General features: G+C 34.4%; 1 protein-coding gene across 1 annotated transcript in view; it reads left to right on the top strand.

Moving 5' to 3' along the window:
* The window catches only part of EXOC5 (exocyst complex component 5), a 63,778-nt gene that overhangs the window by 24,249 nt on the left and 14,567 nt on the right, over positions 1-24,962 (top strand). The window contains exons 5-12 of the mRNA XM_080807623.1: positions 2,975-3,039; positions 5,854-5,882; positions 7,052-7,161; positions 12,893-12,937; positions 13,045-13,185; positions 14,195-14,277; positions 15,302-15,511; positions 17,806-17,953. Of these exons, the coding sequence (XP_080663749.1) occupies positions 2,975-3,039; positions 5,854-5,882; positions 7,052-7,161; positions 12,893-12,937; positions 13,045-13,185; positions 14,195-14,277; positions 15,302-15,511; positions 17,806-17,953 (831 nt within the window). The remainder of the gene's footprint in view (positions 1-2,974; positions 3,040-5,853; positions 5,883-7,051; positions 7,162-12,892; positions 12,938-13,044; positions 13,186-14,194; positions 14,278-15,301; positions 15,512-17,805; positions 17,954-24,962) is intronic.

Raw genomic sequence — 24,962 nt, 5'->3', positions numbered from 1 at the left:
ACAGACACACACCCCATGCTCGAACAATGAACTGTTTTCCAGGATAGTTTATGGAATGTTTTATTTTATATTTACTAAATATAAACATATATTTATAATATAAAAGTATATATTTATGCATATTATAAATGTTTTAAGCATGAAAAATATATAGTTTAAATTTTATAACTTGGATTACCTTGGATTATACCTATAGGATTATGAAATCTATTTATGCTATTATAAACCAAAGGTAGATATTTTATCCAATGTGAGTTGTCCTGTTTATCTGAATGCAGCCAAGGCAGCCATTTAGAATCTAGGAGAAAAAATATGCCTGAACATGCATATTTTTAATCTGATTTATATTGCTTATAATATTTTACATCATGAAATTAGGTTCTTTACATTTTTTAAAAAACATTTTAATTGGGGCACCTGGGTGGCTCAGTGGGTTAAAGCCTCTGCCTTCAGCTCAGGTCATGATCCCAGGGTCCTGGGATGGAGCCCTGCATTGGGCTCTCTGCTCAGCAGGGAGCCTGCCTCCCTCCACCACCACCCCCCCCCCCGCCGCCTACCTCTCTGCCTGCTTGTAATCTCTGTCTGTCAAATAAATAAATAAAATCTTAAAAAAAATTTTTTTTAAAAATTATCCTCAGGTAATTGTATAGTTCTTGGTATTATTGTTACCTCTTAAGTTTTGAGGTTTTAGTTGGAAGAAGTAGTCTTCAAGTTGCTAGTTCATTCACTTGGTCACTTAACTATAATTTTTTTTTTTAATAATTTTTGAGGTCTAAGTATAGACTAACGGTTTTTAAGTGAATTCTTCTCCTTTGCTTCACTCTTTTCTATATTCCGTTTTCTTTCATCTTGTGTTCTTTTTTTTTTTTCAAGACTTGAGAGAAAGAGAGAGTGTGCACACATTGGGGGTGAGGGGAAGCAGAAGGAGAGGGAGGGAATCTCAGGCAGACTCCCTGCTGAGCACAGAGCAAAGAGCCTGATGTGGGACTCGATCTCATGAGCCTGAGATCATGACCTGAGCCAAAACCAGGAGTCGGACACTCATCTGACTGAGCCACCCAAGTGCCCTGTATTCCTTTTTTCTTATATTTTGTTCCCTTTCCCCCCAGTCGTTTTATTTTTCTCTCATGTTTTCCATAAGTTTTGAGTTATTGTTTGCTAATTGTGAATCATTATTTTTGGCTTGGTGCTATCACAGTTAACTATACTTAGGAACTCATATATGGTATTAGACTCTAATTATCAGATAACCTTCTGGCTGTCTCAATTTCTACCTTCCCAAAGGAAAGAAATTACCCACATAGCTAGGGAAGTGTATGATTTTGGAAGGAATTGGAATGGGATAAGATATCTTCCTGCTCCATAGCCATTTTTGTTTTTTTAATCTTCGTTTTTCAGAATCTTTAATTTTCTTCCCTAGGAAAGACCTATTTTATGTCCTTTTTCCTTTTAAAAAGGAAAGGTATTTTAAAAAGGTAAAAGGTATTTCCTTTTACCTCTGTTCTTACAAAATATGTTAGTTGTTTTTCTTCCTAGAATCACAGCTTATTATGCTTCATGTAGATAAGGCCTGATGACTCTGATTATCTTTAACACCGTTTGCTAGTATGGCTGGTCTCTCACCTCACTCTAGATGTAAGCAAATGATTAGATTGTGGTTTGACAACTTCTGTACTTACTGTTGTAGTACATTTTAAGTGATGGATGACCATAAGAACTATAGTGCTTTAAATGATTTTTCCAAAACAATTACCTATAGAAATTCAATAAAATCAAGTGTTATTTGCTACTATATTTCCACTGCATTTATGCAAAGTTTGCAAACAGTACATAATGGGAACTTCCATCTCTTAAAAGATAGGAACAAATTTCTGATGGAAACATAGAAATGGCTGTGGTCCAGGCAGGTCTTTTCTGAAGGAGATTTTGGTGAGGAGAAAAGGATGGACATTGCTAGTCCAACTAAATGACATGGTGAAAAGAGATACTGCAGTAATACCTGTGCCCATGTGCAGCAGGATTGAGTGAGTGATAACTGAAAATGACAGTGACTTGCTGGCTAGGAGAGAAGAGATAACTGAAACAGAAATCTATATTCACTGTTGTTTGAGAACAGTGATATTTTTTCTTTGACCCTGCTGTTAACCACTGTTGCTTTCCAGACTTCACATGATACTTACTTAGAAAGAGCTATAGTAATGTTTTTAGCTCTTCCTTCATGTTTTTAACAGTCTCTTTTTACTTTTTAGTGTAAAAGAGAGTGAGTATAAAAATCAGTTATTAAGGGTGTGCTGAAATAAAACTCAGTACTTATGTGACATTTAAAGAAAAAGTGATTATTACATAACCACCCTACATATTAGTGTAAGTAAAGCACAGTCACATATTTGCTTATAAGAACTTTAGACCCCTGACCTTAGCCCTTTAATTTTACAACTTATAAATAAGTAAACACATTTTTGTACCATATTTCATTCAGGAGACTTCATATTAAATTCTGTCTTTGCTTTTAGAACAAGTTTTATAAATTTATGTATGTATTAAATGACAAGTGTTTTTATTGTTTTATGCATTTAGCTTAAAGTGACACATATGCAGCAATATGATCTGAATTACTTTCATAAATCTTATTTGTCTTTTTTGGGTTCATAAACCTGAAGAGACATTCTTGCTTTTAGCAAATAATGACTTAAATTTTTTCCAAGTAAATTTGAACTGCAGGTTTCATTGGTAAGGGACTGTGGCATTATAAAATCACAAAATTTCAATACCAGAAAGACAAATATTATGTTTTATTGACTCAGTATTGGTGATATCCCAGATGTCTTTCTGTTGCTCGCAAGGTTTTATTTTTGTGAATTTTAAAAGAAAATTGTTAGAATGAGGGTCTGTGGGCTATTTTCAAGTATAAAAATATTTTTGATATGCATAGGGTTTTTTTTTTTAATTACTGCTTTCATTTACTTTTGAATAGATAAAGGAGGCAGCAGACATCATTCAGAAGTTGCACCTAATTGCCCAGGAGTTACCTTTTGACAGGCAAGTTTATTTCTCAAGAGCTAATTTGAATATATGCTATAATTTATAGATAAAGTTGTATTTTTTCCTGTATGGTTTTGCTTATTCAACAAGAATTTATTGAGTAACCCCTTTGTACAACACATAGTATATAATAGTTGACTGAAAAAATGTGTTCTCTTAATAATTTACATTTAATGATACACCTTGAAGTACTTTTAGTCCTTTGTCTGTCTTCTGAAAAGAAATTGCTGAAGGAGAATTTTGAAATTTACTAACATGATATTTTGAATTTTCATTTTTTGGACTTTGATAACCTTGGTGGAAGAGGACAGGGAAAATTTAAACATGGGGTCATTCAGCTGTTTTTTTCTTATATGTAGATTAGAATTCTTAAACTTTTGGGGGTTTTAGACACCTTCAAAAAGCTGATAAAAGCTATAAAGTTTCTTCTCATAACTCAGATACACACAGATTATGATATGCAACTTCATGGAATTTTAGACTCTTAGCCTAGCCACAGACTCTTCCCTAGGGACACCAGGTTCAGAAACCTTGCTTTAGATGCAGGGCCCTATGGCCATTGCTAAGTCAGGTATTAATGGTTTCATTTTAAAAGAAACTTTATGGAGAAGATTTTTCTCATGATTTCCCGTTAGTCTGTAGAAAGGTGGACTTTTTAATAAAATCTTGGTAGTTGTAGTTTCCTCGTGAATGTCTGAAAAAATAAGTCTTCATGTAACAGATAATAGATCTGTTATTATTTGGGGCAGTACTTGGGGATCCTTGGGTACAGGTAGAATATAAATGTATTGCTATACTTAAAGCTTGCAATACAAACATAGGGTGAGAATGAATTCCCTACCTGCAAACTCTGAGTCATCATATAGAATGAGCAGCGATGGTCATGTATCATTTATCTATTGCTAATAATCTCGTATTTTTCCCAGCATGATGAATCATGATTTTTTTTCCTGAATAGTTCTGTTTTGTTTATTAAAATACTATTTTATTAGGGTCAGAAACATATTCTCATATATTTTATAAAGAAATATTAAGTCATTAAAACATAGTCGAAAATCTTGGGGAAAAATAGGGAAAATCTTTGTTATATTACTACAATTTATTGAAGAGATTTAGCTCATATTTTGTGTTAAAATATACTTTGAGGGGTGCCTGGGTGGCTCATTCGGTTAAGTGTCTGCCTTTGGCTCAGGTCATGATCCCAGGGTTCTGGAATTGAGCCCTGTGTCAGGCTCCCTGCTTGGTGGGGAGTCTGCTTCTCCCCCACCCCTCCCCTGCTCGAACTCTCTCAAATAAATAAATAAAATCTTTAAAATATATATATACTTTTAAAAAATTAGAAAAGAAATGGTAACTTCAAAATATAAATATTACAGTATATTGCTTTATCCTCACCAAGAACTATCATCCCCATCTCCTTGGTTGATTGATTGATTTCTAAAGTTTATTTAACTAATCTCTACACCCAACATGGGGCTTGAACTCACAATCCAGAGATTAAGAGCTTTATGTCGTACAGACTGAGCCAGCCAGGTGCTTCATGAGCAATGATTTTTTTTTTTAACTTTTTTTTTTAATTTTAATAAACATATAATGTATTTTTATCCCCAGGGGTACAGGTCTGTGAATCGCTAGGTTTACACATTTTACAGCACTCATCATAGCACATACCCTCCCCAGTGAGCAATGATTTTTAAAGTCACCCACAAAAACCTCTCTATCTCATTTCAGAGTTGGACCATTTACTTAAGTAGGTTATATATGTGGCTCACAAAAGTGCTTGATAATTATTGGATAATCTGTCCATCCTATTCTACATATACGCATCTTCTTTCACTTCTCAGCTATATACTTCTCTTACAGTTTTGTTTTAGCCTCTCTACTGAGCCTTGGAATTGAATATATGTCCTAATTAGATTTAATTTTTTCAGAACGATCATATGGCCTTACATGCACTCTCTAATCCACCATGACTTTGATACATCAATTTTGTATAACTCTTGTAAATTTTTATTACCTTCTTTATCTGCCTTTGCCATCTCTTTTGCCAGCCACCCTCCTCTCCAAACTGATTGCATAGGATCTCTTAGCATTAATTTTCCATGATGTACCTTTTCCCTTGATACTTAAGTTTTTAAAAATTTCAAGTGTATGCTAGTATGTGATATTTCAGTTTCTGAATTTGCAAAGATTGAATGGTTAGTCTGTAAGACATGTTGCTGGGTCATTTTTATGGCTTTTATTTTTCATATACTTACCATTGTTTTTCTTTTAAATAACAATAATAGAATTTTATGTGAAAAAATCCCAACAGAAGGGGCAAATAGATAAGTATCAAGGAATTTAAAATGTTAGTGAATATTGTGTTGAAATAGTAGCTCAGTGTTGGAGCTGGTGGAATTGTTAATGTCTTATATAGAACTTCTCCCTCTTTAAGAAGTTACTGGTTGTTCAATGTGAATTTCATTAACGAGAACCAGTTACCCCATCTGAATTGCCCCAATTCAGTTTTGTTACCTGGCCTGCTTTCTCTTCTGGCTGGCTGGCTAGCTGGCTGGCTATCTTTCTTTCTTTCTTTCTTCTTCCCGTCCCTTCTTCCCTCCTTCCCTCCCTCCCTCCCTCTTTTCCTTCCTTCCTTCCTTCCCTCCCTCCCTCCTTCCTCTCTCTGTCCCTTCTTCTCCATGATGACCTTTAGTAAAAAGAGTTCCCTTATACCCCCCAGATTCTTTTTTCCCCTTTTATTAACATCTTAGATTACTGTGGTACATTTGTCATTACTAATGAACCTTATCATTGATTTTTATCTTTCAGGTTTTCAGAAGTAAAATCCAAAATTGCGAGTAAGTTTTTAATAGTATTTAAAAGTATTTAAAATAGTGTATAAAAGTATTTAGTTTTGAATAGATAATAAAAATACTTGTGTAAAAGAAAAAAAAATAGTAAAAAGAGAGATAGTGGGAACAATGTCATCTTCCCACCCCATCCCTGAGTTTGACTCCTCTTCCTTAATCATTACCAGTTTCTTGTGTATTCTTCAGAGTGTGCTGTAGATATGTAAGCATAGGACATAAATCATGTGTGCGTGTGTGTGTGCATGCATGTGTGTGTATAGAATTTAGTTCTACTGTCCCCAGTTATTTTAAAATAATTGGCTAGCATTCTATACAAATAGTTTTATACCATGTGTTTTTAATTTAACAATGTATCTTGGAGATTATTTTATATCCATACATGTATCTCTAAAGTAGGTGTTTTTTTTAAAGGCCAAGTGCGTATAAGCATTTTGGTACTGATATGACTCCTTACATGATTAGTTTTATTCTTTTCAATCTTTGGATTATATTTTAAGTAGGTCAGTCTAGGTTTCTGGAAAAGCCACTATATTTGTAGGCTCCCATGGTAACCTGAGTCATGTTTGGGATGCCATTGCATAGAAGGTTCAGAGAGCCACCTGTTCCAAGAAGTGTTACATCAGAATGACATAGATAGTTGGACTTCCTGGCACTGTTTTTGATTACTATAGATAAGTCCAAAGTTCAGGTTTTCATTCAGGACATTAGTAGCCTCAGTAATGGAGTGAATCAGATGCTATATATTGTCTTAAGGTGAGATTTGGTGTTGAATCCACCATTGTTCATGGTAAAAGACTTCTGATCTCTAGTAAGGAGTTTTATAGTCCTCTTCACCCTTTCTATAGCTTTAGGTTTAAGATATTTTCCTGTATCTTATTATCAAAAATGAAATCCAGAGGTTTATCTCAGTTAACTGATTTTTTGAGTAACAGTGGTAAATGGTAATCAGACCACTGGTAGGGAATATTTTATTGTGTTGAAAATATAGATTTATATATTGTGGTACATTATAAGGCTAGATTCACTTTGTTTTTGTAATTCTTTAAAAAGAAAGCAGATCCATAGTCATTATATTTGTAAATAATTCATATGTTTGTAAATAACTTGGATACCTTGAATGTCCCATTATAGATAAATGACTTTCTTTTTATGTTTAGGTAAATACCATGATTTAGAATGCCAACTGATTCAGGAGTTTACTAGTGCTCAAAGAAGAGGTGAAATCTCCAGAATGAGGGAAGTAGCAGCAGTTTTGCTTCATTTTAAGGTAAATAGTAATTAATAAAAACGAAGTTTAGTTTTCAAGATTGTGGAGATTATATAAATTCTGTATAGTATAGTGTCTGATTTTATTATAGTTGTATAACTGTATCACAGTGATAATTTTTATTGTTTTGATATTTGAATATATATTTCACATCATAAATAATATTAAATTTTAGGTATTATTTTATATTCAATAATATTGATATCAGTTAATTTTTGTATAGGTTGACGCAGAAAACCATACTGTCTTCTTGTTTTTAATTAATTTACTTTTTTAGTCAAACATGTTGTAATAGGATGAAAGCAAGAAGATTTAGCTTTAGGGGCGCCTGGGTGGCTCAGTGGGTTAAGCCTCTGCCTTCGCTCGGGTCATGATCTCAGGGTCTAGGGATCGAGCCCTGCATCAGGCTCTCTGCTCAGCGGGGAGCCTGCTTCTCCCTCTCTCTCTGCCTGCCTCTCTGCCTACTTGTGATCTCTCTCTCTGTCAAAGAAATAAATAAAAATCTTTGAAAAAAAAAAAAAGATTTAGCTTTAAATATCTGGTGGAATGTAGGAATCAAAGAGTAGATGGAATGTAACTAGTAAAAGATTTAAATTAAATTCAGAGGATCACAGGTGGTAATACAAAGGAATATTGTCTTCTTGGAATTTGAATTAGGGAAAGAATTCTTGTATGGCATTGTATTTCTACAAAGAAGGTGCTTAAAGAAATAGTGTTTGCTTAGTTTCAGACCACAATGCTGTGAAACCAAAGTCAACCACAAGAAAAAATTTGGAAAGACCACAAGTAAATAGAAGGTAAAGAACATCCTACTAAAGAATAAATGGGTCAACCAGGAAATTAAAGAATAATTGAAAAAATACTTGGAAGCAAATGAAAATGAAAGCATGACAGTCCAAAAACTTTGGGATGCAGCAAAGGTGGTGCTGGGAGGGAAGTATATAGCAATACAGACTTTCCTCAAGAAGCAAATACACAACCTAATTTTACACCTAAAGGAACTGGAAAAAGAACAGCAAATAAAGCCTAAATCCAACAGGAAAAGGGAAATAATAAGGATTAGAGCAGAAATAAATGATATAGAAATAAAAAAAAAAAAACAGTAGAACAGATCAACAAAAGTAGGAGCTGGTTCTTTGAAAGAATTAACAAAATTGATGAACCCCTAGCCATACTTACCAAAAACAAAAGAGAAAGGACCCAAATAAATAAAATCATAAATGAAAGAGGAGCGATCACAACCAACACTGCAGAAATATAATAATAAGAAAATATTATGAGCAATTATATGCCAACGAATTTGGCAATCTGAAAGAATTGGATAAATTCCTAGGAACATATAAGCCACCGAAACTAAAACACGAAGAAATTGAAAACCTGAACAGACCCATAACCAGCAAAAAAATTGAATCAGTAGTAAAAAATCTCCCAACAGACGAGTCCAGGGCCAGATGGCTTCCCTGGAGAATTCTCTCAAACATTTAAAGAAGAATTAATAGCTGTTTTTTTTTGAAACTGTTCCAAAAAATAGAAATGAAATGAAAACTTCCAAATCTATTCTGTGAGGCCAGCATTACCTTGATCCCCAAACCAGAGGGTTTTAAAAGAATCCACTAAAAAGGGGAATTACAGACCAATATACAGTCCTGGTGAATGTGGATACAGAATGTGGATGCAGAATGATACTATCTAATTGAATCCGATAGTACATCAGAAGGATTATTCACTATAACCAAGTGGGATTTATTCCTTGGCTGCAGGGGTGTTCAATATCTGCAAATCAATCAGTGTGATACAGTGCATTAATATAAAAGAAAGGATAAGAACCGTATGATCTTCTCAATAGATGGAGAAAAAGCATTTGACAAAATACAGTATCTTTTCTTGACAAAAATCCTTAAGAAAGTAGGAATAGATGGAACAAACCTAAACATAACAAAGCCCATATATAAAAGACCCACAGCTACTGTCATACTCAGTGGGGAAAAACTGAGAACTTTTTCTCTAAGGTCAGGAACACGACAGAGATGTGCACTCTTAACCACAGTTGTTGAACATAGTACTGGAAGTTCTAGCCTCCACAGTCAGACAACAAAAAGAAAAGGCATCCGAATTACCAAAGAATTCAAGCTCATGCTTTGCAGATGACATGGTACTCTATAGAAGATTCAAAAGACTCCACCAAGAAACTGCTACAGCTGATACAGAAATTCAGCAGTGTCGCAGGTAATAAAACCACAAAGAAGTCTGTTGCATTTCTATACACCAATATTGAAGCAGCAAAAAGAGAAATCAAGGAATCAATCCCATTTACAGTTGTACCAAGAACCATAAGATACCTAGGAAAAATCTAACCAAAGAGGTAAAAGAACTTTACTCTGAAAACTGTAGAACCCTTATGAAAGAAATTGAGGAAGACACAAGGAAATGGAAAAACATTCCATGCTCATGGATTGGAAGAATAAGCATTGTTACAATGTCTGTACTACCCAAAGGAATCTGTACATTCAGTGCAATCCCTGTCAAAATAACACCATCATTTTTCACAAAGCTGGAACAAACAATCCTAAAATTTGTATGGAACCAGAAAAGACCCCAAATAGCCAAAGGAATGTTGAAAAAGAAAACCAAAGCTGGTGGCATCACAATTCTGGACTTCAAGCTGTATTACAAAGCTGTGATCTTCAAGACAGTGTGGTACCAACACAAAAATAGACACATAGATCAATGGAACAGAATAGAGAACCCAGAAATGGACATACAACTCTATGGTCAACTAATCTTCAACAAAACAGGAAAGAATATCCAATGGAAAAAAGACAGTCTCTTCAACAAATGGTGTTGGTAAAATTGGACAGCAAAATGCAGAAGAATGAAACTGGATCATTTTCTTGCACCATACACAAATTCAGAATGGCTCAAAGACCTAAATGTGAGACAGGAATCCATCAAAATCCTAGAGGAGAACACAGGCAGCAACCTCTTTGACTCTAGACACAGCAACTTCTTACTAAACATGTCTGTAGAGACTGTAGAGGCATGGGAAACAAAAGCAAAAATGATTGGGACTTCATCTAGATAAAAAGCTTCTGCACAGCAAAGGAAACAATCAACAAAACTAAAAGGCAATGTATGAAATAGGAGAAGATATTTGCAAATGACATACCTGATAAAGGGTTAATGTCCAAAATCTGTAAAGAACTTATTAAACTCAACACTGAAAAAAAACAAAAATCCAGTCAAGAAATGGGCAGAAGACATGAACAGATATTTCTCCAGAGAAAACATACAAATAAATGGCTAGTAGATACATGAAAAATGCTCCACATCCCTGAGCATCAGGGACATACAAATCAAAACCATAATGAGATACCGCCTCACAACAGTCAGAATGGCTAAAATTAACAAGTCAGGAAACAAGATATTGGTGAGGATGTGGAGAAAGGGACACTGTTAGTGGGAATGCACTGGTGCAGCCACTCCAGAAACAGTATGGAGATTTCTCAAAAAGTTAAAACTAGAACTACCCTATGATTGAGCAATTGCACTTCTAGGTATTTACCCAAAGAAATACAAAAACACTGATTCAGAGGAGCCCATGCACCTCAAGGTTGATAGCAACAATGTCCGCAGTAGCCAAAATATGGAAAGAGCTCAGTTTTCATCAACTGATGAATAAAGAAGAGGGGTGTGTGTGTGTGTATATATACATATATATACGTATATATGTGTATATATGTATATATACGTGTATATATGTATATGTATATACATACATATATACATATATATGTTATATATACATATATATACATATATAATATACATATATAATTGCACTTCTAGGTATTTACCCAAAGAAATACAAAAACACTGATTCAGAGGGGCCCATGCACCTCAAGGTTGATAGCAACAATGTCTGCAGTAGCCAAAATATGGAAAGAGCTCAGTTTTCATCAACTGATGAATAAAGAAGATGAGGGGTGTGTGTGTGTATATATACATATATATACGTATATACATATATATGTATATATGCGTATATATGTATATATGTATACATACATATATACGTACATATACACATATATGTACACATATACACATATATGTATATGTACATATATAAATATATGTATATACATACGTATATATGTATGTATATACATATATATGTGTATGTGTGTATATACGTATGTATACATATATACGTATATATACGTATATACGCATATACGTATATATACATATATAACGTATATACGTATATATACATATATGTATATATGTATATGTATGTATATATGTATACATACGTATATACACACATACACACATATATATACATGTAGGAATATTACTAAGCCATCAAAAAGAATTAAATCTTGCCATTTGCCGTGATGTGGATGGAACTAGAGGGTATTATGCTAAGCAAAATAAGTTAAGCAGAAAAAGACAAATAGCATATGATTTCACTCATATGTGGAATTTAAGGAACAAAACAGGTGAACATGGGGAAGGGAAGGAAAAACAAGATAAAAACAGAAAGGCAGGCAAACTGTAAGGAACTTTTATTCTTTTAAAGATTTTATTTATTTGGCAGAGAGAGAATGCACAAGCAGGGGAAGGGGGAGAAGCAGGCTCGCTGCTCAGCAGGGAGCCCAACATCAGGCTTGATCCCAGGACCCAGGGATTATGACCTGAGCTGAAGGCAGGCAGACGGTTAATGGACTGAGCCACCCAGGCACCCCAAGAAACTCATGACTATAAGGATCAAACAGGGTTGCTGTAGGGGAGATGGAGAGAGATGGGGTAAATGGGCGACAGGCATTAAGGAGGGCACTTGTAATGAGCACTGGGTGTTATATGTAAGTGATGAATCACTAAATTCTACCACTGAAACTAATAATATGACGTATGTTAACAACTTCAAATAAAATCTAAAAGAAAAAAAATAAATACATACAAAAAATATATATAAAAAACTTTGTATTTGTATCTGAGTAGGGAAATAGAAGTAATTTTTTTAGACTTTTCATTTAAGTAAAATACCTGCATGAGTATTGAGAATGGCTCTTTAAACAGTAGTATACTTTGGATTGCTTCCTTGTTTTTATGTATGATTTGTTAATGAGTAAAAATCATTATAGAGAGCTTAATATGACAAATTATTTGTTTAAATATGTTCTGCTAAAGTTTTAAAAGTAAATTTCCAGAAGGCCAGTTGAGTACAGCTCTGTTCAAATTCTTGTAGGGGAACACAAATGCTTTGAACTTTGAACCCAAGAGAGTAAAGAAGGAAATACATACATAGGTATACATGTACATACATACATAGGTATACGTATGTACGTATGTAAACCTTTTTTCAAGATTGTGAATCTGTGTGTGAGTGTGTGCGCACAACATGTTTTAGAGTTGAAGGAGATTGCTAGGTGATCATAGGGCAAAAGACTTTACAGAAATACCTCAGTGTTCTTTCATTCTAAAGTGCTGCAAGGGTATGAACCAGGTGATCAATTTCAAAGAAAGCAACTGAGAGAAGATACTATGTTATTAGTTTTCTACAGTTAATTTCACTTAAGTCCAATAACTATTACTATTGGTGATTCATTGGGACATAGACACAGCTTTATTACATATAATAATTCTTTTATTGAGATTATTACTATTATGATTATTATTGTAGTTAAACCAGAACTGTGATAATGTATTTCTTTTTTCTTCATAGGGTTATTCCCATTGTGTTGATGTTTATATAAAGCAGTGCCAGGAGGTAACATAATAGTACACTTTATTGGATTTTATTTTATTTTATGCTAATCTGTATTTTTAAAACCATTTAAAAACTATATATTCACTATGTAAAATGGCTCTATTTAGGGTGCTTACTTGAGAAATGATATATTTGAAGATGCAGCAATACTCTGTCAACGGGTGAACAAACAAGTTGGAGATATCTTTAGTAATCCAGAAACCGTACTGGCTAAACTTATTCAAAATGTATTTGAAATCAAACTGCAGGTAATTTTAAACAACAACTAAATGGTTCTTAAAGCAATATGTGATTTTTTTTCCTTTCTGTTTTTAAAGTTTTTTAAAAATTTAGTTTATTCATATAATGCCCTTTGGGATAATAATCTGTTTATTCAGTGAAGGGAAAAGGGATGACAGTATCATGCTTTTTTAAAAAAATACTGTGCATCATGAAAAAAGGTACTAATCATAATCACTGAGCATCATCAGAGCACATTTGAAATTTATTCCAGTAGCAATAGTAGTTGTAACAGGTTATAGAGGGGTAGCCTCAGATTTTAATTTTTATTGGGTGCCCACTTTGACCAATAGATGGCATATGTGAAATTGAGTAAAAATTGCAAGTGCAATCTGTAGAATTTTTTTTATAATATGTACTAACATTAAAAGAAAAAGCACAGTAATTTAATTTACAAACTTGACTCCCATAACATTATACATTAAAGCAACATTTCCCAAACTATGTTTACTTCTGGATTAAGGAACCTGAAAGTGTTTGTTTTTAAAACATAATTCAGGACTTTTAATATGCTTTGAAAGTACTAATGTGTGTTGTGATTCTTTGGAAACAGGAGTGTAAAGTACAGCATTTCCCAGTTTTAGAGTAGTATCTATTAATGTCTCAAGGAACACTAGGGTTATACCCAGGCCACAGTTTGGGAAATGCTGCTTTTAAGGAATTGACTATATCAATATAGCCTCAGGTTTTGTTTTTAAAACCTGTGAGTTTTAAAAACTTGTGAGGCAAGATGGGCCAGTTTCAAAAGAAAAGATATTTTGAAATTCTTAATACTTATTTCCAAGAGGGCTATAGATGAACATGTAAATATGAGAAGCATTAAAAATTAAAAACCTAATTTTTTTTATATTGGTATATTTTCCATGCATTGCCTTTGCCATTGTATTTTAATCAGAACAATTAAAGAATGTGGAATAATTTTAGAGAAAATATATTTACTTACCTGACAAAATGTTGACTTTTTTTTTTTTTTTTCAGAGTTTTGTGAAAGACCAGTTAGAAGAATGCAGGAAGTCTGATGCAGAGCAATATCTCAAAAATCTCTATGATTTATATACAAGGTATACTTTTAATTAGAAAATAGGAAAATAGTAGCGTCTCAGATTTTCTTTCCTTTTTTTTTTTTAATAGAAAATGAAGTATTCAGGTATTTTTGAGTAATAGTTTGTCAGATAGCAGTATACCTTTTAGCATTAAATCTTGGTTATATAGACTACTATTGTACAAAGAGCAGTATTTTTAGATTGTTAACTTAAGGAATTGGATATTATGCTGTATAGTCATGTACTTTAATGTAATTTTTTTTTACATTAAGACTCAAAAATTTTGTTTCTGGTTTTAATTGTAAGCTAGTTCACTGTTCTTTCATTTTTTTTCCTCTAAGAGATAGTATAATTACATTTATCTGGCATTTAAAACTTTAGAAATTGAGAAAGTCACAAATTCTTAGCAAATGGCAGTTTCAGCTTAAGTGTAATATGAAAATTTACCTTGGGCTTTGTAAATGAAAGTGTAATATTTGGAAATATTGTATCAGAAGCTTCTTGTGGAGTTTTTTCCCCAGTCCTGTTGCTGTTCATCTGTGTCATCATTTTGAGAGGAAGGTTTTCAAGAGTAACCATAGTCAGAAAGTCCATCCCAACAACTTTTATGATGAGCGTATCTTTAATAATGTGAAACAAAAAAATTAGAGGAAAGTCTACATGGAAAAAGAAAAAAGAGAATGAAAGAAAGTAGATCTCTCAGTATTCTGACATGGATACCGTATCAGGAATGGCATTAGAACATATTGAAGTCATTCTGCCACTGTTGCCATTTCTGGACTGGTCGGTTGCCTCAGTTTTCTCTCCTAGAAGCAAAATTATCTGTAGTCAGTTTTCTAAACCGCAGTGTTGTTTGTAATACCCATTCTGCATTACATATAGCCCTGTGCAGGTACTCTTTGTATCCTACATGCCTTCCAAGGTTTAAGAAATGGTGGTTTAACATGTTATTAAAATCACATTGTAAAAATATATATTCCTTAGTATTGTCACTATACCTAAAATATACATTAATCTTTTTTTCCCCCTTTTCCATGAAAAGAACCACAAATCTTTCCAGCAAGTTGATGGAGTTTAACTTAGGTACTGATAAACAGACTTTCTTGTCTAAGCTTATCAAATCCATTTTCATTTCCTATTTGGAGAACTATATTGAGGTGGAGACTGGATATTTGAAAAGCAGAAGTGCTATGATCCTACAGCGCTATTATGACTCAAAAAACCATCAGAAGAGATCCATTGGCACAGGAGGGTGAGTGTTTTTGTTAGTTCTAGTTAAAGCTAAAGATTTTAAGAACTTTTTAATATTTGGACAGAGTTGTCAAATATTAACAGTCAGTGAATTTTCTGTGAAGAACTCCTTTAACCCAGCTCATTTACACCATTGATCAAATCCTGTCTCTTGAACCACGTGTTGAAATGCAACATAATGTAATTAAAACATAAAGCAGAATACCAGCACTATAAAGAGTTCTGTAGTCTCCTTTTTTTTTCCCTCAGACTGAGTGAATTATTCCAGGTTATTAACTAGGAAACACATTATTTCTGTTGTTGCAGGTGTGGGGGGAAGAAAACAGCAAATAGTTTACAGTTTAGATACCTTGAGCTTTTTGCTGACCTGGGGATAAAATTAATTAATATCTTGAAACCTATAATTATTCACATACTACAAAAAAATGATTTGCTATAGGATTAGTGGTACCTGTTATCCAGATGTCAACCCATTTGATTCTAGAATGAAACAGAATGACTTAAGCAGACCCATATAATTAGAATATAGAGTACACTCAAATCAGTTTCTTGTTTCCCAGTTGGTCATATACTAAATAATGATCAGGGAGTGGTTATAATTAGGAATAAGAAGTGACATCTGAAAGGCAGCAGCAAGTAAGGGAAGAGAAAAACTAAAGAACAGCCATGAGAATTAAAAAAAAAAAAAAAGTAATAGTTTGGGGTGCCTGGCTGGCTCAGTCAGTGGAGCATGCATCTCTTGACTTCAGGATTCTAAGTTCAAGCCCCATGTTGGGTGTAGAGATTACTTAAAAAAGAAAATAAAATCTTTATTTATTTTTAATAGATTTTATTTGTTTGAGAGCAAGAGAAAGAGAGCATAAGCAGGGAAAGGATCAGAGGTAAAGAGAGAAGCAGGCTTTCCGCTGAGCAGGGAGCCTGATGCGGGGCTCATTCGCAGGACCCTGGGATCATGACCTGAGCTGAAGGCAGATGCTTAACTGAGACACCCAGGCTTCCAAAAAATAAAATCTTTAAAAAAAAAAAAAAAAAGAAATTCATAGTGGGGGCGCCTGGGTGGCTCAGTGGGTTAAAGACTCTGCCTTTCGGCTTGGGTCATGATCCCAGGATCCTGGAATCGAGCCCCACATTGGGCTCTCTGCTCAGCAGGGAGCCTGCTTCCTCCTCTCTCTGCCTGCTTCTCTGCCTACTTGTGATCTCTGTCTGTCAAATAAATAAATAAAATCTAAAAAAAAAAAATATATACACACACACACACACACAGACACGCATAGGACCCTAATAACTGGGATGCTGCCCAGCGTAGTGGAAAGTACATGGAAAAAAAAAAATTCATAGTGGTCTAGAGCTAGGTATTCTAGGAGCAAAAGAAATCCAACCTTCTAGGGGCGCCTGGGTGGCTCACTGGGTTAAAGCCTCTGCCTTTGGCTCAGGTCATGATCCCAGGGTTCTGGGATCGAGCCCCTCATCAGGCTCTCTGCTCGGCAGGGAGCCTGCTTCCTCCTTTCTCTCTGCCTTCCTCTCTGCCTACTTGTGATCTCTGTCTGTCAAATAAATAAATAAAATCTTAAAAAAAAAAAAAGAAAAGAAATCCGACCTTCTAAAGATACCACCATATAGTAAATGTTCAAAGTAACCCTCAGTCATTAAGAAAAGCTAAATTATGTTTAATATATCGTGTTTAATAATGATAAAGAAATGTGCAATATGCTCAAATGCTTAAATGTATTTAAAAAACACTAAATTTTAAAGTTTAAGCAAGACCGTTATATTAACTTACTTGGAATAGTTCACTTTATAAGGAAACCAAACAAGAAACTTTTGGCTATTGAGTCAGAGTTATAGAGCGGAAAGAGACTTTAAGGGTCATAACTCCAAATATATTCATTTTTCAGAAGATAATTTTCTGTTTAGAGATTAAGACTTGAGGCGCCTGGGTGGCTCAGTCGTTAAGCGGCTGCCTTCGGCTTAGGTCATGATCCCAAGATCCTGGGATCGAGCCCCGCATCAGGCTCCCTGCTTGGCGGGAAGCCTGCTTCTCCCTTTCCAACTCCCCCTGCTGTGTTCCTTCTCTCACTGTGTCTCTCTCTGTCAAATAAATAAATAAAATTAAATTAAATTAAAAAAAAAGATTAAGAGATTAAGGCTTATTTCACTTTGTGGAACTAATTATTGGAATTAGAACTTTTAGGTCTGGCAATTAGTCCATTTTTTTCTGATGATGTATACTAAGTTGAAGAGTACTCGAAATCTGTGTAAAGTGTTCTCTTTTCATTTGTTGTTATGATGCATTAGTATTCAGGATTTGAAAGAGAAAATTAGACAACGTACCAACTTACCACTGGGGCCAAGTATCGATACTCATGGGGAAACTTTCCTATCTCAAGAAGTGGTGGTTAATCTTTTACAAGAAACCAAACAAGCCTTTGAAAGATGTCATAGGGTAAGAGTAGTTATAAATTTATTTTATTTATATGGTTGTGTTTTTTAATCTTTGCCTTGTTTATAATCTATAAATGTGCTCTCTGGTTAGGAATAACTATTTTTTGTAATAAAAAATGATAGAGGGTTTGTTTTGGAGAACAGAATTATTTTAAAATTATTTAGAATCATATTTTAATATAACTTTAAAATTGAATATACAAATTTTTCTTCTGTAAGTGATACTAAATCAAGATATGAAAGGGAGGTTTAGAGCCATCTCATAAAGAAAGAGACCATTAGGGAAAGAAGGGTGTTTTAAGAACCCAGATACCAAAGGAAAAGTTGACTCCATTAAAATTTAGAATTTCCGTCCAACAAACACACTTTAACAAAGGAAACAGATAAGTCACAGCCTGTGAGAAGGTATTGTAACCAATATTACTAAGCAGAAGATTATGTAAAACAAATAGTGGCAAATAATTGTATAGCATATGCTATGTCCCAATGCTCTTTAGATATGCACCAGCTCATTTAATCATTGTAACAACCTTGTGAGGTTTTTATTCCATTTTACAGATGAAGAAACTGAGATACATCTTAAGCAGTAGAATGGAGAGTTGAGGTAGTCTTAATTTTTTTATTTGTGTTGATATATATGGTCTATATTTTATATTGATGGGCAGTAAATCAGTATAAATTACTCATATAAATATAAATAAATAGAAAACAAAGACTGATAAATGCCCGTGTGGGCTCTCAGTACATAAAGTAACTATCATCTGACTCCATTGTATGTGGTAGCCAAGAGTGAGGTCTCTGGAATCAGCCAGAGGAGAACTCAAAAGCTCGCTCGACCACTTCCTGTGGCCAATTACCTAATGTCTTTAAAGCTCAGATTCCTTACCTACAAAGAGGAGATAATATATGCAAGTTATTTTGAAAGAAGTTTTGATAAACATATGTAAACAAATACAGAACATGTAAATTACCAATAAGATATTCAATCTCACTAATAGGAAAGTGAAACTCAAAATGGGAAAATACTATCTCATTCTCATTCAGTCTGCAAAAATTAAGTCTGATGACACTAAGTGTTGGTAAGGATGAGGAGCAATAGAAATTTTCTTAGGCTACCAATGGAAGTAAAAATTGGTATAGTTTGGATAGTAACTTGAGAATTCCTTAGAGAAACTTGTAGGTCTATATACTGTGTCTAACATCATAGCAGCATTGTTTATCATGGTAAAAAATCAGAAGCAAATTAAGTGTGCCTCGAAAAGAGAATTGATAAATTGACATTGTTCATACACTAGAAAGCTGTACGCAATTTAAATGACTAAACTAGAGTTATATGTATCATATATCTCAAAAATACAGTGTTGAGAGAAAAGAACAAGATGGGGGAAAGATATATTCAGTACAATACCACTATATAAAGTTTTTAAAAAGTAGAAGAATACCTCATATTGTTTAGGGATGTGCACAAGCATAAACATGATAGAATCAGGGTAGTGTTTGCCATGAGGGAGGAGTACCTAAGGGACTTTATTCATATGTAGGACTTCCCTTCCTCCCTCCCCGCCAAAAAGAAAAAAAATCTGAAGTACATTTGGAAAAATGTTAATATATGACACATGTAGGTGGGTGATGGGTGTATTTGGTAAATTACTGTCTCTAGTTTTCTGAATGCTGGAAATAATGTTAAAATATTTCTAAAGATCATTGAACCTGAAGCTGTCAACATTATATTGTTTAAATCATAGTAACTAGCTCTGTATCATGACCTTTTGTCTGGAAATTAAAAGATGGAAATTCAGTTGAAGTTCAGTGCAATCTGATCCAAGAAACATGTGTTTTTACTTTGTAGCAGCTGCTATGTTATACATTGAGGATGTAAAAATAAGACATATATATTACTTTTGCATACTGTGGAGAAAGGAGGGAGACATATAAATAATCAGTGCAAAATAGGTACACCCTGCTGGAACCAAAGACAATGCAACCAGCTCTGACTGGTTAAAGAATTGAGGAAGAGTATTTATTTGAAAAGGTTTCAAAAAGAAGGGGACATTTTAGGCCTGAGTCTTAAAGCTACATAGGTTATCTTCAAGAAGGTGATTCTTGGAGAGAATAGTTCATGTAAAAAGTAGTATACAAAGATCAGCTGTGCAGCATAAAATGCTTGAAATAAAAATATGCATGGGAGAGTAATGAGAAAGGAACTTGAAAAGATAAACAGACTTTTTTGCATACCATGCTTGGAAATTTAGATCTGACCTTGTAGATGATGATGATGCAAGCTTTAAAGGATTATTTAAAAAGGGCAGTGTAATGAACAGATTAGTGCTTTTTTCCCTTTCTTTTTAAAAAAATAACTTTGAGATACCTTTGACATTTAGTAAACTGCATATATTTAAACTGCACAATTTGGTAACTTTGATAAGTTATGTCTACATTTCTGAAGCTTTAATTTCAGTCAAGATAATGAGCAGATCCATCACCCCAAAAAGTTTCCTTTTGTCCTTTTATAATCCCCCTTTTCTCTCCCTTCATTTCTGTCTTCAGAACCACTGATCAGCTTTATGTCACTGTAGATTTGTTTTCAAAAGGAGGGTGACATTTGAGGACTGAGTCTTGAAAGCTAAATAGGATATCTTTAAGAGGTTCATTAGTTTTCTAGAATTTTGTGTAAATACTATGTTATAATATGTACATGTGTTTCTGGTTTCTTTCACTCAGCATGATTTTTTAGAAATTCATCTGTGTTGTATATGTTACTTAGTATGCTCCTTTCTGTTGCTAAGTCATATTTCCTTTCATGAATATACTGCAGTATATCTACTTACTTATTGATAGACACTTAGATTGATTTCAGTGTTTGACTCTTATGAATGAAGTTGCTGTGAACATTCACGGATACGTCTTTATGCAGACATATGCTTTCATTTCCCTTGGGTATATACTTAGTAGCAATATGGCTGAGTCATACGGTATTTCTTTCAAAGGAACTCCCAAACTGTTTTCCAAAGTTGTTGTTTCTTTTGATATTCCCACCAAACAATGTGTGAAAGTTTCATTTGCTCCCCATGATCTCCAACATTTGATATGATCAGTCTTTTTAATTTTTGATAGCCTAATGGTGTGTAGTAATATCTTATTATGGTTTTAGTTTGCATTTTCCTAATGACTAATTGAGTATCTTTTCATGTGTTTATTTGCTATTTGTATATATTCTTTGTTGTATTTTGTGCATTTAAAAAATTAAGTTATTTTTCTTGTTATCCTTTGAGAGTTCTATATGCATAGATATAATAAATGATATAGTCATAGATAATAAATGACATATTCATGTATCAGATAGATGATATGCAAATGTTTTCTTTCAGTCTGTGACTTGTCTTTTTAATCTTTTAGCAGTGTTTTCAAAGACTAGAAGTTCTATTTTATTTTATTTTTTCAGTGTTCCATGATTCATTGTTTATGCACCACAGACCCAGGGTTCCATGCAATACGTGCTCTCCTTAATACCCACCACCAGGCTCAGTTAATCCCCTACCCTCCTCCCCTCCCCACAAACAAAACCCTCAGTTTGTTTCTCAGAGTCCACAGTCTCTCATGGTTCATCTCCCACTCTGATTTCCCCCAATTCACTTTTCCTTTCTTTCTCCTAATATCCTCCATGTTATTCCTTATGCTCCACAGGTAAGTGAAACCATATGATAATTGACTTTCTCTGCTTGACTTATTTCACTCAGAATAATGTCCTCCAGTCCCGTCCATGTTGATAGAAAAGTTGGGTATTCATCCTTTCTGATGGAGGCATAATACTCCGTTGTATATATGGACCATATCTTCTTTACCCATTTGCCTATTGAAGGGCATCTTGGCACTTTCCACAGTTTAGCAATTGTGACCATTGCTGCTATGAACATTGGGATACATATGGCCCTTCTTTTCACATCTGTATCTTTGGGTTAAATACCCAGTAGTGCAATTGCCGGGTCATAGGTTACCTCTATTTTTAATTTCTTTCTTTCTTTTTTTTTTTTTTTTTTTTAGATTTTATTTATTTATTTGACAGAGAGAGAGATCACAAGTAGGCAGAAAGGCAGGCAGAGAGAGAAGGGGTAGCAGGTTCCCCGCGGAGCAGAGAGCCCAGTGTGGAGCTCTGTCCCAGGACCCTGAGGTCATGACCTGAGCCAAAGGCGGAGGCTTAACCCACTGAGCCACCCAAGCACCCCTATTTTTAATTTCTTAAGGAATCTCCACACTGTTTTCCAAAGTGGCTGCACCAACTTACATTCCTACCAACAGTGTAAGAGGGTTCCCCTTTCTCCACATCCTCTCCAGCACTTGTTTCTTGCCTTGTTAATTTTGGCCATTCTAACTGGTGTAAGGTGGTATCTCAGTGTGGTTTTGATTTGAATCTCCCTGATGGCTAATGATGATGAACATTTTTTTCATGTGTCTGTTAGCCATTTGTATGTCTTCTTTGGAGAAGTGTCTGTTCATGTCTTCTGCCCATTTTTTGACATGATTATCTGTTTTTTGAGTGTTGAGTTTGAGGAGTTCTTTATAGATCTTGGATATCAGCCCTCTGTCTGTAGTGTCATTTGTGAATATCTTCTCCCATTCCGTGGGTTGCCTCTTTGTTTTGTTGACTGTTTCCTTTGATGTGCAGAAGGTTTTGATCTTGATGAAGTCCCAAAAGTTCATTTTCGGTTTTGTTTCCTTTGCCTTTGGAGACATGTCTTGAAAGAAGTTGCTGTGGCCAATGTCAAAGAGGTTACTGCCTATGTTCTCCTCTAGGATTTTGATAGATTCCTGCCTCATGTTGAGGTCTTTTATCCATTTTGAGTTTATCTTTGTATATGGTGTAAGAGAATGGTCGAGTTTCATTCTTCTATACGTAGCTCTCCAATTTTCCCAGCACCGTTTATTGAAGACACTGTCTTTTTTCCACTGTATATTTTTTCCTGCTTTGTTGAAGATTATTTGACCATAGAGTTGCGGGTCCATATCTGAGCTCTCTGCTCTGTTCCGCTGGTGTATGTGTCTGTTTTTGTGCCAGTACCATGCTGTCTTGGTGATCACAGCTTTGTAGTAAAGCTTGAAATCAGGCAGCATAATGTCCTCCAGTTTTTCTTTTTCAACATTTCCTTAGCGATTCAGGGTCTTTTGGGGTTCCATACAAATTTTAGGATTGCTTGTTCCAACACTTTTAGGATTGCTTGTTCCAACACTTTGAAAAATGCCGGTGGAATTTTGATCGGGATGGCATTGAAAGTATAGATTGCTCTGGGCAGTATAGACATTTTTACAATGTTTACTCTTCTGATCCATGAGCGTGGAATGTTTTTCCATCTTTTTGTGTCTTCTTCAATTTCTTCCATGAGTGTACTGTAGTTCCTCGAGTACAAATCCTTTACCTCTTTGGTTAGGTTTATTCCCAGGTATCTTATGGTTTTTGGTGCTATAGTCAATGGAATCAATTCTCTAATTTCCCTTTCTATATTTTGATTGTTAGTGTATAAGAAAGCAGCTGATTTCTATACATTGATTTTGTATCCTGCCACATTATTGAATTGCTGTATGAGTTCTAGTAGTTTGGGGGTGGAGTCTTTTGGGTTTTCCATAAAAAGTATCATGTCAGGGTGCCTGGGTGGCTCAGTTGGTTGGGCGACTGCCTTTGGCTCTCAGGTCATGATCCTGGAGTACCAGGATCGAGTCCTGCATCGGGCTCCCAGCTCTGCGGGGAGTCTGCTTCTCCCTCTGAGCTTAAGCTCTCTCGTGCTCTTTCTCAAATAAATAAATAAGATCTTAAAAAAAAAAAAGTATCATGTCATCTGCAAAGAGAGAGTCTGACTTCTTCTTTGCCAATATGAATACCTTTTATTTCTTTTTGTTGTCTGATTGCTGTTGCTAGGACTTCTAGTACTATGTTGAACAACAGTGGCAAGAGTGGGCATCCTTGTTGTGTTCCTGATCTCTAAGGGAAGGCTGTCAGCTTTTCCCCATTGAGAATGATATTTGCTGTGGGTTTTTCGTAGGTAGATTTTATGAAGTTTAGGAATGTTCTCTGTATCCCTATACTTTGAAGAGTTTTAATCAGGAACAGATGCTGTGTTTTGTCAAATGCTTTTTCTGCGTCAGTTGAGAGGACCATGTGGTTCTTCTCTCTTCTCTTATTGATTTGTTCTATCACATTGATTGATTTGTGAGTGTTGAACCACCCTTGCATCCAAAGACTAGAAGTTCTTAATTTTAGTGAAATCCAATTTTACACTTTTCTGTTATGGATGGTATTTTGTATGTAAGAAATCTGCCTAAACCATGATCACAAAGATTTCTATTATATTTTCTTCTAGTACTTTCACAGTTTAAGGTTTTACATTTAGTTATGTAATTAGTTTTGAGTTAACTTATACATGTCCCATGATGTATGGATCAAAGTTCAGGGGTTTTTTTGCATTTAGGTATCCAGTTATGTAAGTGTTATTGGAAAGACTGTCCTTTTTCCACTAAATTGTGTTGGAACCTTTGTCGAAAACTGCTTGACAGTTTATATGTGGATCTGTTTCTGGAGTCTATTCCGTTCCATTTAACTATTTGTCTTTGTGTCAATACTACACTGTCTTGATCATTGTAACTATTAAGTCTCGAATCAGGTAGTGTCCATCCTCTAATATTTTCTTATAAATTATTTTGCATTCTCATTGGTCTTGTAATCAGTTTTTCAGTCTCTGGGGGAGAAAAGTTTGGGATTTTGACTGCATTGAATCTATAGTTGGGTTTGTGGAGAAGTGACATCTTAGTAATACTGAGTTTTCAGATACACTACTAATAAAGTATATCTGTTCATTTAAGTTTTCTTTAATTTTCCTTATCAGAGTTTTTAAATTTTTAGTGCTATTTTAATGTGAGTGGTATTTTTTAAATTTATATTTTGGATACTCTATTGTTAGTGTAGAGAAAAACAGTTGATTTTTGTATGTTGACTTTACACCTAACCAAACTTACGTATTAGT

Source organism: Martes martes (genome assembly GCF_963455335.1).
Source record: "Martes martes genome assembly, chromosome: 7".
NCBI lineage: Eukaryota > Metazoa > Chordata > Mammalia > Carnivora > Mustelidae > Martes > Martes martes.
This window is presented reverse-complemented; position numbering and strand designations above follow the sequence as displayed.